Source organism: Rhinolophus sinicus, linkage group LG10 (genome assembly GCF_036562045.2).
Source record: "Rhinolophus sinicus isolate RSC01 linkage group LG10, ASM3656204v1, whole genome shotgun sequence".
NCBI classification, from domain to species: domain Eukaryota; kingdom Metazoa; phylum Chordata; class Mammalia; order Chiroptera; family Rhinolophidae; genus Rhinolophus; species Rhinolophus sinicus.
In genome coordinates this window covers 62,416,833-62,430,885 of record NC_133759.1, presented here as the reverse complement: position 1 = coordinate 62,430,885, position 14,053 = coordinate 62,416,833, and the positions used below count along the sequence as shown (strand labels likewise).

At 38.0% G+C, this 14,053-nt stretch overlaps 1 protein-coding gene across 11 annotated transcripts in view; it reads left to right on the top strand.

The window, feature by feature from the left end:
• FRMD4B (FERM domain containing 4B) overlaps positions 1–14,053 on the top strand; it is a 375,301-nt gene that overhangs the window by 327,107 nt on the left and 34,141 nt on the right. For all 11 annotated transcript variants that reach the window (XM_019711733.2, XM_019711729.2, XM_019711732.2 and 8 more), the window contains 4 exons: positions 8,528–8,611; positions 10,068–10,133; positions 12,028–12,085; positions 13,751–13,837. In XM_019711733.2, coding sequence (XP_019567292.2) covers positions 8,528–8,611; positions 10,068–10,133; positions 12,028–12,085; positions 13,751–13,837 — 295 coding nt within the window. The remainder of the gene's footprint in view (positions 1–8,527; positions 8,612–10,067; positions 10,134–12,027; positions 12,086–13,750; positions 13,838–14,053) is intronic.

Sequence of the window (14,053 nt, the reverse complement as noted above, 5' to 3'; positions counted from 1 at the left end):
TGAGCCATCTGAGGGAGCTGGGGACCCCAGGCAGCCTAGAAATGTGTGCTCACATTGAACCCCAGTGATGGAGTTTCACGAAGAGGCCAGGAGAATGGCTTATATTTCAGTTCTCAGTGTCCATTCTGTAAATGACTACAACCTGCTTTGGCTTGAGATATGATCAAGAAATGTTTAAAAGGGTGGGGAGGAAATTCCAAGAATGGAAAGACCTGTGCTTTGGGAGAGGAAGAGAGGGAGGGGGGAGAGGTCTAGCCCAGCGAGCATGGCTTTTCCGGCCCCTCCCCCCTTCCTCTCTCTCCTCTCCACCCCAGCTTTCCAATTCCCACCTCCCCTTCCTCCTCTTTGACTGCTGCTGTTCTGACCTGGAGTCCCCAGAACCAGTCCACCAACCACTACTCCTCCAGATTTAGCACCACCTTACCTCAGGGCCTTAGGTAAGTCTTCACACACCGGTGGGTCTCCCTCTGCAGCTATGAACTCACAGGTTGGACCAGATGAACTCTGCTTGCTTAACCCGCTGGCTGGGTTTTGGTTTGGTGGGATGGGAAGTGTGGAGGGCAGTTCTTTTTAGCTATTATGAAACTACCTCAGTCTATAAGCAGTTTTATTAAACTAATTATTTGCAATAATCAGCAGCATTAGACATTGAGTGGATTTGAGCCCTAGCTTTCTACCTTTGCTTATGATTGACTGTGAAGGAAAGTTACAGCTTTTTCCTGCTTTCTCCATCTGGTGCCAGACCTTGGTATCCTGTGACAGATAACTCATCAGGGGCAGAGATCTCAACGATGAATTTTTGGAGTCAGTATAAAAAGCTGGGCATCAGGAATGCCTCTGTGTTTAAGGGGCCTGTGTTGGGTTGTTGGGTTTCTCACCCTAAGTGAGACTCAGGAGAATTTGGATGCCTTGTTTTAAAATTGTGCTGAAAATGATTGGGGTCTGATTTTGTAGCTCTTTAAAAAAAAAAAAAACACTAAATTTACTATCTTTGCTATTAGGGGACAATTATAGACTAGTCATTTTAGTTTGGTTCAAGAAACACTGAATGATAACACATATTCAGTCTTGTCTGTGTTCAGATCTCTTAGGTGGTTTAATCCACATTAATCTAGTTTTAAAAAGCAGCCTGTCCTCACCCCCCAAAAAAAGCATTTTAATAGGATCCATCAGTGTCCACTGTAATTACAAATTCTGAAGCTCCAAGTTAAGCTGAGCAGTGTCTTCTCCTTCCTCCTCACCCACTCCTCCATTTAGGAATCCCCGTGGAGTTAGGCAAAGTGGTTAAATAAAGCACAGATTTGGAGTCACAGCTGCTACTTTCTTGTTTGTGAGTTTAAATTAATCTGCCTTAAATCTCAGTTTTCACATCTGTGAAATGGGGATGCTGGTGATAATAGCATAATATGTCCTTAAAGAGAGGGTTAGCCCAGTCTCTGCCACCTAGTAATGCCCAGTGAGTGTGAGCTGTGTTTCAAAGCATTGATTGGGGGGACCAAATAGCAGTGCTCCTTTTGCATCACTGTTGGTCAGCCTCCAGTAGTCTCCCAAAACTCGCCCCCTAGGCTGTCCTCAGTCTCCTGACTTTCTTTCCTATTTTAAATTATTGATCACTCTCTCTTCTTGAAAATCTCCCTGTGTTCTCTGGTGTGTTTATTCTATCATTCTGTTGCAGTGGTTCTCAAACCATTTGTTAAATAGATTGCTGGGTCCTACCTTCAGCCCCTCCAATTCTATAGGTCTGGGGTAGGGCCTGAGAATCTGCATTCCTAACAAGTTCTCAGATAAAACAGGTACTGCTGGTCAGGGGACAGTGATAACAGTTGACTTTTGAACAACATGGGGTTAGGGGCACCGATGCTATACCCACGCAGTTGAAGATTTGAGTATAACTTGACTCCCCAGAAACTTAACTACTCTCAGTATCCAGGGGGTATTGGTTCCAAAACACCTCCCACCCCCATAGCTACCAAAATCTGTGGATGCTCAAGTCTCTTAAATAAAGTGGCGTAGAACAATACATGCAGTCCATTCTCTGCATCCATGGACAAAAACAGTATTTAATGAAAAAAAAATCCTCATATATGTGGACCCACACAGTTCAAATTGTGTTGTTTAACTGTACTGTGTTTTCATATTCTTGTTACCTTTAATATCTCTTTACCTAGGAATCAATAGAGAAAAATTTACTGTTTGAACTCAGTAGTTATTAACTCAAGGAGAAAATCAACTAGATTCATCGCTGAAGGCCAAGTTCCCACACAAATGAGAGAAATGTGATTTTTTTAAAAATTATAAAAAGGGTAACTTGAAGGCAATCTGTGCAGTGAAAAATTGGTCTAAGTAAATTGATAATATACGTTAAGCTGCTAATCACTGAGCTGTTGTTGATCAATGAGCGTAGATTAGTTAAGGAAATCAGTGTTTATACACAGTAACCAAGATCCTTCTAATAATGACATGTGTGAGCAAGCCGTCATCCTCAAACACTGGGTCCAGCTCCAATGTTTAATAGTTAAGTTGGCACCTGTTACACCACTTAACAGACATGAAATATACTTTCTCTAACTGTTAGGAATTACCATGTCCCATTCCTTCAGTATCATACAAAACTTTGACAGTCGCCACAGGTTTCTAGCAAGCATAGATAAGGAGGTGGCTTATCACCTGTACAAGACAACACCAGAAGACTGGCAAATGTTTCTAATTAGTGCAATTCCTAATGACAGTAAATCTGGAGTTTCTATGGAACACAGCATCACATAGAGCCCCAGCTGTGACACCTGGCCCAAGGTCTCGGAGGCCCATGTTCACAACCTTTTATTTAGTTTCTGATGATATTTAGGCCACATGTTAGACTGTGACTTGAGTGTTCTAACAGGCAGTAACTATAGCTTTTTTACTTTTGCATATGCATTTTTATAAAAATATGAATTTTGAGTTATGGTTATGTGTGTATGGAAAGAAGATTGCAGTCCAAGTTACATTTTAAATGGCTTAGTTTATTTATTTGTGTAGTGAAGTTACTACAGACATTTAATTGGGTCATTATATTTAAGGTGCTTGTTAGGCACCTTTGCTTTGGGTTTCAGGTAAGGAAGAGATTTAGCACTGGAAAGAAAAGAGAAGTTTGAAGCTCAGGCTTTTTCTTCAAGCCATCTGAAAAACCTAGGGGTGCCCCACACCAAACACAGACAGATAGCTGCCATATTCCTGGGAGCTGGATGTTTCTGTGCTCTGGGAGGTGCTAGCACCCACAGTTTGCTCGTTGCTGGTACTCCCTGGCCTTCCAGCCCCAGAATGGCAGATGGCTGGTTGTCACTGTGAGCAAGTTCCCAATTAGCCACAAACAGGTGCACACATTTGTTGGGGGTGGCTGTTTCCACACAAATGCTCCGGCACTCGCAAAGGGTGACCTCGGTTTTGCCAACCATTGTGGCTTTATAAAAAATGAGTGAGGCTGGCACATTCCTACAGGGTTTTTGAGGTCAGTAAAGAAAAGCAACAGGCCATGAAAGGGGGCTGGAGACTGCCAAAATGAATCAGTGCCTGGAACATGGTTGCAGGGGCTAAATGAGGGGTCAGGGGCCACTTCCTTCCAGAAAGCTGTCAGAATAGGAATCTGGAATACCCAAAGGAGAAGTTCAGCCTAATCAGATAAAAGATTACCAGATAAAACACAGGCATGTTCTTCCTTGTGACATCTGAATTCCTGCCGAAATGATGAAGAAAAGCAATTGCTGTTTGGTAACTGAGAAGTAGCACGTCTTCCATTTACAGGCATTCTCTCTGGCTAGGACCTAGAGAAATCAGTCCCTCTTGGCAGTTCTGGTCAAGTGCATCTTTAAACGAACACTTCCATTGCCATTAGGGTCAAGAATGTCCGGATGGGTGAGTACATTTACTGGGGAGGGGGAGGTGCTGGGAGTCAGGCAGAGACATCCCTGTCCAGGCCTGCTCACCTCCAGGCTGCACTTGGGCCCCCTCTGTGTTCTGAGGTTGAGGCTGAGTCCTATAAACCTACCCTCCCTCCAGCCCTGCCTGCCATCTGTGCTGAAGGCAGACCTGGCCGCCCCTGCAAGCTCAGGGGATCCACGTGGCATCAGGTCCCAGGCAAACTTCCCAGCCAGGGTTCTTTGGAGGGTGAACAAATAAGTACTCAGCTACTGTCAGTCCACTCAAACGTGAAATCCTGCTTGGTTCTAAACTCTGAACACAAGTTTAGATTAAATTCTGAACATTAACTTTAGATTAATGTGCCACTGTTTGGAACACCCTGGTGGTTAAATTTTGGGCTTAGTAAGTTCTACCCTCTCGCATTGGCATTGCAGCCCTTCTCTAAATGGCAGTGGGCCTGCTCCTCAGCACCCTCACGGCCACCCACTAGCCATATTTGATCTAGTTTTTGATGAGAATTATATCACAGAAGAATGCATAAAACACATATATATGGTGTAAGAAACAAACTAGAAAATGCACAGACATAGGTAACCGCCTCCAGGGAGGAATGTTGGCAAGACCCCACCCACCTCCGCCGTGCACAGCCTCCCCCTGAAATCAAATCCTCTTTCCCCAGAGGTCCTCTGACTCTGTGGTACCTATTTTCTTGTTTTGCTTTATACTTTAATCACCTATATACAATTCTCTCTAGTTTCATTTCACTTGTTTTGGAACTTTATATATATGGGATTGTGGTGTATGTTATTTTGGGTCTTGCTTCTTTGCTTAGTATTTGTGAGATTCATCATGTTGTGTGAAGCTATAGTGTATTATCTGTGCTGGATGGTATTCCATTGTATGATTACAATTTTATCACTTCTACTGTTGTGTAATATTTGGGTTGTTTCTTTTATTTGTCTTATTGTGAACAATGCTGCTAGAAACCTTATTCTTTTGTGTAAATTTCTTTAAGGATATACCTAGGAAAGGATATCTGGGTCATGGAGTATGCAAATTTCCTAAATGATCAGACCAACTGACATTCCCATTAGCAATGGGTGGGAGTTTCTATTGGCCTTCATCTTCATGTAACCTCAGTATTGTCCGAGTTTTAAAAGTTTGGTAGTCGGGTGCGTAATGGTGGTTCACTGAGGGTTTAAAATGCATTTATGTGTACTTATGAAGCTGAGCACCTGCTGCTGTCTGTTAGCCACTGGGATTTCTACTTCTGTGCACTGTTTGTTAAAAGGTTTAAGTCATTTTACTGCCAGGCTGCCTGTTTCAGCCAGGTCCACAGCTCGGTCACCTCAGTATTGGTGGTGGCTTGTTTGAAATGGGTTATTGAATAGGTTCCTATAGGAAAGTAATGTTATATATTCACAAGTATAGGATGCTTTGCAATGGCACAAATAACCAGATTTGGAGGAATAATATGAAACTTTTCCAATACAAAGAAATAAAGTTGTGTTCTGTCCTAAGAATGTAATAATTTGGAAAGGTCCGGATTCCACATTTGTCAAAATTACTTACGTGTCTCTTTTATTCAGGCATTACTGACAGTCTTACACTATTAATAAATTTTCTAAAACTGGAAACCAAGTTGAGACGCTGAGAACGCATCTCCCAATCCATTCTTTACTAATAGTTTATGTCAGAAATTGCCGAGTAATGGCAATGGTCTGCTGGTATATTTTATGTGGCCCTCACAAAGTTTCAGTTTTTATTTCTGGGTTTTTGTTCGTTTGTTTTTGGTTGGGGCAACATTTTAAAATTCAGTTATCTTACATAAAACACTGGAATTTTGGCTTATTTTGAAAAAATGCAATCAATAATGGATGCATATTCTCCCATGGCAGAAATTACCTCGATATGAGTGGTGGTTCCCTATTAGCAATGGAGTCTGATTGTTTTTCCCCAGGATCCAATATCCCTTTCTTCCATATCAGTAGAATTTTTAGGTAGGAATGTGGCTGCCCCAAATAAATACTACATATCCCAGTGTCCCTTGCAATTAGAAATAGCCACATCATTGTTCTGGCCAATGGGGTTAGGGAAAGTGGGTAATCTAATCACACAACACTTGCTTCTGCATGCTAGATATGCAGTATATACACTTAATACATACTTGCTACTTTTAGCAAGTATGTATTATAAATGAATTTATGGTAAACAGCAGCTACTATTCTAGTGAGGTCTTGATTGCCGCAAAATTAAATATAATCCAAAGGAACAAATGAATGCTAGGCTGAGTTTTTGGAATACGGCACGTAATTCACACAAACCCAGAAGATAACACACATGTAGTTCATGGTGATGATAAATAACACAGTGTTATCCTTAGTCTATCATTTTAGAACATATACATGTATGTGCCCTTCATAGAAAACTGACAAGCCAACTTTGAAAAGGAAATGCGATTTGAAGGACAGGGCATAAAAGAAATTATTAAGAAAAATAAATATCATTACTGGGAGTTGACAGGTGACCTTTAATGTGAATAAATTGGATTGTGGTATATTTTTCTTTTCAGGAAGCACAAACCAGTTTCCCAAGATTGTCAATGTGGTTAAGCCATTCTGCTCAGATTTCAAATGAATAGAAAGATTTATCCTTATGTAAGAACAGGAGCCAAGTGACTATTTCCTGTAGTAATTTCTAAAGCCAGATCTTTCACCTTTAAGGAAGGGCCATGAACCTGGTTTTGAAATAAAAGCTTGACAGGTAAAAATCATAGTGTCTCCAAGCTAGGTAACACTCAACTCTAACTATCTGTTCTTACCGAAAGACAGTACCTTATGTACAATTGGCTCAGTGTGTTCACTTGGTTGCACTGTAGCATGGTCAGGAAACTTGAAAACCAGGACCAGAAAACAAACTTCTGTAGACAGTGAAGGAAAGCAGTTACACCAAGCCTGCTCAAGTGACAGAAGTGAGCAACTTCTAATACAACACAGCACAGTGTGAGCCAAACAAAACCTGTGTCAGACTATACTTGGTTCCCTGGTTTGATCTATAATAATTGATCTGTGAATATTGAATAAATGCTTTGGGAGGAGATTTACCGTGGGTTCAATGCTTCATCCTCCAATTGAGGGTTCATCTCTTTCAAAATCATGATGCACATTGGGGCAAACACCATGGAAGCTAATGTAAAAATTAAGAAATGATGGATTTTGAAACTAATTGCTTCAGTGCTTTCAAATGTAACTAGAGGTGAGGGTTAAGAGGAGTTATGCTTTGCAAGAGATGAGAATGTTTATGTCAGCTCTCTAGGACACGCTCTGGGAGTCTGTCAGGGAATCAGGTAATAGAATATAATGGTTATGGTCTTGGCTTTTAAAGACAAACAGACTGGGTCTGCCTTCTGGCTTCTCCACATAGTAGCTGTGAGACACTGAGCAAGTGACTTAGCCTCTCAAAACCTTACATTCTTACCTGTGAAGCACGGATCATGATAGTACCTACCACATGGGAAGAGTTGTGAAGAGACTTACATGACGTAAATAATGCCCAAACATGTATTGCATGGTGAGTGGCTCTTGGTAACCTCTCAACACAGAGTAGCTACGGTAAAGATATGAAGAGGTGGAAAGTAGGAGAAGAGTTACCAATATGCTGTTTGACGAACACCAGTTTGATCAGGATTTTGAGTAGCTCTTTAATGTGCTTATACTAGGCTCTAATAGATCTAGAGAGTCATGTCTGTTTCCTCATAGAGCAGCTCCTTCAATCCTTGGGACAGTTAGAAGGTACTTTCTTTCATAGTGCAGAACCAGCTATGACTGGGTTGTATTACCTGTTCTCCCTCCTGTTAAAGTCCACAAAGACCACACCCTTCTCTTTTGGCAACCAGAATTTTGCCATTTTATAATTAGGTAATAGCTGCCCTTATATGAGGTATATTTTAGTTCACTTGATGCAATATAAGCGATACCTTGGATTTCATTTGAAACACATTTTCAAGTCATCTTCTATTCCAGTGATTTCTGCAGATGGCTGACTTGGTCCATTTTATTTCAGAGAGGAAATAACAGATGAGTAATAGATAGCTCTACATAAACCTTTTTATTGCAATGACATCTATTATGAAAAATTGGTGATACTATGTGAATGGTTTTATGATAACAAGTATTCCAACATGGTGAGTATTATGTAGCCACTAAAGATAATTATGAGGTTGCTATAGGAATGTGGAGAAGGTGTATAATGAAATTTGAAAAATGCTGTATAAAAATAGGATATGGAATGTGCACAATTGCAATAATTATTACGTAATAATATAGCTAGGTACATACAGGAAGTACATAATGAAAATGGGTGCAAATTCATGAGGAGAGTAAGGAAAATGGGGTTAAGGCAGTTTAATACTGTTATTTTAATTTTTTGTCTTTTTAAACGTTAAACTATCAAATGACTTGGGGGGTTGTCAAATTAGGGACTATCTAGTTAGAGACCAGAGCCTTATGTGTGCTGACATTTTGTCAGAGCCCAGTGTGCTATCGCTGTTTTTCAGATTTCATAGAGTGACTAGCTTGGATAATAGCTTAGGAAACAGTGACTGACATTACTGTATTACTCTTCTTTTTAGTGATGAAGATGCCAGAAAAGATTTAAAGACACTTCCAGTCTTTCCAACCAAAACTCTTCAGGAGCACCCTTCTCTTGCTTACTGGTAAGCAAAAGCAAGGTAACAGGTGACTCGTCATCACAGTGTCCACTGAGAACTGCATGCTTTTCCAGAAATTAAAAGAGACATGAATGAAGAAAATATCAAGTCACCCATCAAATATGTCAAAGTAACCATAAGTAGACTTTGATCCTTTCAGCGACAGGACCTTGTCAAAGCTCACTGGAATCACTGTCCCAAGATAGTAGTTGTTTGTGAAGAATGGCCGTGTGCCTTCTCCTTCAGGTGGTGAATGGTCTGTAGAACCCAAAGCCCAGTGTATGTGCAGTCCTGGGGTAACATGGCCTTACGCTAGCAGAGTGCACTTAAGTGGTACAAAATACAGATTTCCTTGGACAGAGGTTTTCTTAATAACAAGAAATGACCTGAATGAGCAGAGAGTTCCTCTATGGCCAGAAATCATTGTATATTTTGAGTTGCTTTCTTTGTTTGTATTTTAATGACTCCATAGTCCCCATTTTTCATGTAACAGTTTTTCTAGAAAAATACTTTTTTTCCCTCTGAATTACTTCCATTCCTTTTAAATATATTTTCCTTGGTTTAAGGCTCTGAATCCTGAAGATGGTTTTTCTTTCCACTAAAAAACTGATTAAAAAATAAGTATTCTACATTAATAGCTTTAATATGAAAGTTGGAATATATCTCCCAAATAAATAGTGGAAGTGAGTACATTGCATCCTGAGTCTGAAACTTCCTAAACTAATCATTGTTGAGTGATAGTTTCTTAAAGAAAAAAAAAGACCAATGACCATTTATTACTGAATATATATAGACAAAAACATTTACTCTTCTAACTTATACTTGAGATATGACTGAAAGAGCTACCTGTCTGAAAGTAGGGTACAAGAGCTGAATGAGGTCAAAGTTGCTGGGCTTGAGCCTCTTTCTACCCTTTCCAGGGAACAACTTTTATCCTTCGACAATAATGAAGGGTTTTCTTCTAAAGCAGTGTGTCCCCGAGTGGTGATAATAGAGTATTTAAGATTGAACACAGACTCAGAAGCAGTTTTAATTCTTTCTGAATCTTTCTGAATAAAGAAAATATCTTTAATACATAATACTTGCTGATCTCTCTTTATTAACATTATTTTATATTTATTACATTTCATTGAGTTATGGCAAAAGATACTAGTTTTTCATTTGATAAATTGAAATTATGTTTCTTCTAATAATTTAAGTTTTTAAAAATGTTAACATATAACATATAAATATATAAAATATAAATTAAAAAATCATGACAAGGTTGTCAAATGTCCGAGGTTTGCGTTCTTCAGGAAGCCATGTCCTGCAGAAACAAAAGTCAGCCAGCTTCTCTTTACCTAACAAGTTGGTAAAGGCCTTCCTTCTCCAGTTTCTCAAGTAGTCCCCCAGAGACACTTACAACGAGTCTGTATCTCATATAATTATGTATTGCCATACTTTTCATTTTCTTGTTTTACAGTGAGGACAGGGTAATTGAGCATTATTTGAAAATCAAAGGTCTGACTCGGGGTCAAGCTGTGGTTCAGTAAGTATCTTTCTTTGTTTTTGCTTAGATATACTTTTAATGTCTTCTGTTTGCAGCAGTCATCTGAAGTGATTTCTGTTGCGTAGTTTGTGTATATATAGTCCTCATCTGATTGGAAATATCTTACCATGAATTATAAAATGTCTTGGGTCATTCCATATATTGGTGCTGTCTATTCAGTGTCAGGCAGGTAGCCAAAATGACAACTGTAGGCCAAATATGGGGAAATAGGGAACGGGGGCGAGTGTGGTGAAACTGGAGACCTTTTGCCATGGGTAAGGGCAAGGCTACTCAGCTTCAGAATTCAGGTGTAATGTTGCCAGATCTTCTGACATTTTCCAAGAAAAGCTGCAATTTCCTATTTTTAAATCACATTTTAAACATTGCAAAGTCATTTTAAGAAAATTTTAATAAAATATGAGCCAAACAAAACCTGTCTGGAGGCCATGTTTGGCTACCTGGTTTGTGACGCTTCTCTGTGTGGAACACACAGTGTTGGTGTTGGATAATCTGTTTCTTCATGCTACCAAGAAAGGCCATAGTGATATATTTCTGCATTTTACACTTATTGAGTTTCCATCCATTTATTAGGAACAGTTCACAAGAGACATAAATTTAAACATTATAAAAACTAAATGTATAATTCTATAATTATAAAAACTAATGTTGCATTATTGCTATAGTAATTGTAGAATAAATTTTATGGCCTTAGAAATCTTTTTTTAAAAAGACTGCTGAATATAGCTCAGAGCATGTGAGAACTGAAATAAAGCCTTGGAGATTGCTATTGCCCTGGTCAGTGTACAGATTTCCCTTATACCCCACCTCTTGCACTAATCTCCTTTTTTATCATGTACACCTGTGTGAATTTCAAGGCAGAAATCAGAAGTTAGCAGTCCTGAAGTTGAATTTTAACTCATTGTGCGTGTTTTCTGAGCTGAAACAAATAAAAAATAATTCCCTTGAAGGATTTAGTTTAGGCTAACGAGCATATTATGAAGTGTTCTTCCTAAAATCAGACTTCTTTTACTTCCCCTGATCATTATTGTTGTGGCTCCAAATAAGAGACTATCTAACTTGATAGTTAAGTCTCTAGACTGTAAAATTCGACTCAGTTTGTTAAAATCCTGGCTGTGCAGTGCAATTGCTGCATGACCTTGGCACATTTACCTAACTTTTTGTATTCATTTAAATGTAGGCCATTTACTTCTTTTAAATTATCAAATTATTGACTACAAAGTCCAGAGAAATTGATCTTCAAAATGTCACTGATCAGGCCACTTGTATTAAACGGGAACCTCAATTCCTTGTAAGCAGAGAGGCAGTCTTACACAATTTATTCTACTCCATAAAGTCTTAGAGGTATACAAGACATACTTGTTGAATTAAAAATAGCAAATGGTAGCACCATTGCTTTAATTTGGGGTGGGGAAGGCATATTTTTAAGAGTCAGGTTTTCGTACAATAAAATTCACCCTAAGGTGTTTGACTGTAGAGGTAAGTATATATTTCTAAGAGTTTACCACAATCAGCATATGGAATTGCTTTATTTTTTTACTTATTCTGAGTGACCCAAAGGTTGATTCTCATTGCTTGCATCATTAGGTGCTTAGTTTAAACAATACTTGCAATATGAGTGTCTAATATGTACGATATGTTTCTAAGGCATAGAAATCTTACTATGCAGAAAATAACATTTGCTATAGCTTTTTGAAATTGAAGTCTTATTAGGCCCTCCTAACATTTCAATAAAGTAAAAAAAAATTACCCCTAGAATGGTTTATTTTATTTCTACTTTAGTCAAAGACATGGTTATAATGAAGAAAGTAGATACAAATTCCATAAGAGTCTTCTACTTTTGCAAGAGGTTATAATATGTATTCATTTTCCATAGGTATATGAAAATAGTAGAAGCTCTACCGACTTATGGAGTCCATTATTATGCAGTAAAGGTAAATACTTTTACATGGCAAAGCTTTCATAATACCCATGTTATTTTGTGAGAGTTAGTGAACAACACCAATTTTCTAAAATCACATATATCAATACGCATATAAAGAGAGCGCCAAAAAATGTATACACATTTTAAGAAAGGAAAACTGTATTAAAATTGTAGTACTCAATGTATACCAATAACGAAAGATGAATACAAGTCATGTTTGACTTCTGCAATTACAAGAGGTGCTCAAAGTGGTTACCATCAGTGTCCAGACACTCCCAATTAGAGCTAACTACTGCTTGAGCATAGATAGTATCGTTTAAAATGTGTATACATTTTTTTGGCACCCCCCAGTATGTGTAAATTGTCTCTAGAAATTTGAGCATTGAGTATAGGATTGATTTTCTTAAAGAATAAAAGCCTAATTATATCTTGTCATTTTTAGCCAATTATAAAGCACAAACACTTGCCAAATGCTTGCTATGTTCAAATGTTTTCCCAAAGCCTCTATTACCCTAAGAAATTCACATCACTCTTTTTTGGCCCACCTGTTCCTTTAGTTATTCTTGCTTATTTTTCTCTTTTCCAATTGTTTATCTTTCTAATGCTGCCAGTTATTCATTTGACAGTGCCTTTGTATGAGAACCATGCACTCTCCAATGTCATTTCAACAGCTTCATAAAATCCTCACATTTGTGCAGAATTTGCAATACCAGTTTTCAGTTGGTATGTTTTGTATTTGTGTAGTATTTTCAGATGTTTACAAGCAGGGAGAAATTGACTAAAAAATGTTGTGAGATGATAAAGGATAAAGTGTTAAGAAGTGAGTGTTGTTTAAAAAAGGAATAACTTTATAATTGATCAATCTTGAGTGACTTTTCAAGTTCCAACAATGTTTGCAATTCGAAATGGTGTGAGGAATTGGATAATAAATACCTGCATAATGAGGACATGTTGTACTAAAAATATGTACGAATGCAACTTTAATTTCTACTGATTATTATTCTGTTTGCATATGGGTATATGTTTTAGCCTAAGTTTTTCTTTCCCTATGTCAATCCATTGCTTTATAAGACCTAAAAGATAAATTTATGGAAAAAAAAATTTCTCCTCTCCCCATATGTACCTCAAAGTCATTATTCAAAAATCCTGTCATTGAATCATACAGTTCTCTAAAAGAGTTTTTCAGTATTCCCATATTCATTGTTAAGTATATTATAAACATCAGGATTTGGAAATACTTTTTACATCTTTGTAATTCTTTGGAAACTTCCCTGACCTTTATAGCTAATCAAGAGAACAAAGAGCTCATTTTCTTTTTTCTTTCTTTCTTTCTTTTTTTTTTTTTTTTTAATAGATAACTGGCTTTGTACTCTGGATTAATTCTTATTTGAATTACTTACATTTTATTTCTTCAGCTGTTTAATCAAAACAGTAATGCTTCATCCTTTTTGATGGTATTAATAGTAGTGGTCTGTTTTGACTTATAAATCTTATTTGAAGCATCACTAAGAAGTCATTTTAATAACAAGTTAGCTTTTTAAGTACTGTTTTGTTTACCAAGACAGCTTTATTTTGACTTGTTGATACTTGTCAAAGGATGAAATTGGTTAATATTACTTCATCTCTAAAAGACTTAACAATTAGGTCTTGGTTCTCATGCTTTTCCATCTTCCAGGATAAACAAGGTCTTCCCTGGTGGCTTGGAATCAGCTATAAAGGAATTGGCCAGTATGATTTACAAGATAAGGTGAAACCTCGGAAAGTAAGTGAATCATTTCAGACACCTAGGGGAACTTTGAGCTCTTCCAGAGCTGGGAATATCGCTTTCAGGGGCACCGAACAGTCTTGGGCAAAGAACTTTCTGTTAGGGAAGCCATGGGTTCAGAGAAGACTCAGGGTCAGTGTAAAATGCTTTTTAGAACTCATTTATGTACCATTTTACACAGCAATTCTGCGTCTGATCATTAGTCTAAGGAAA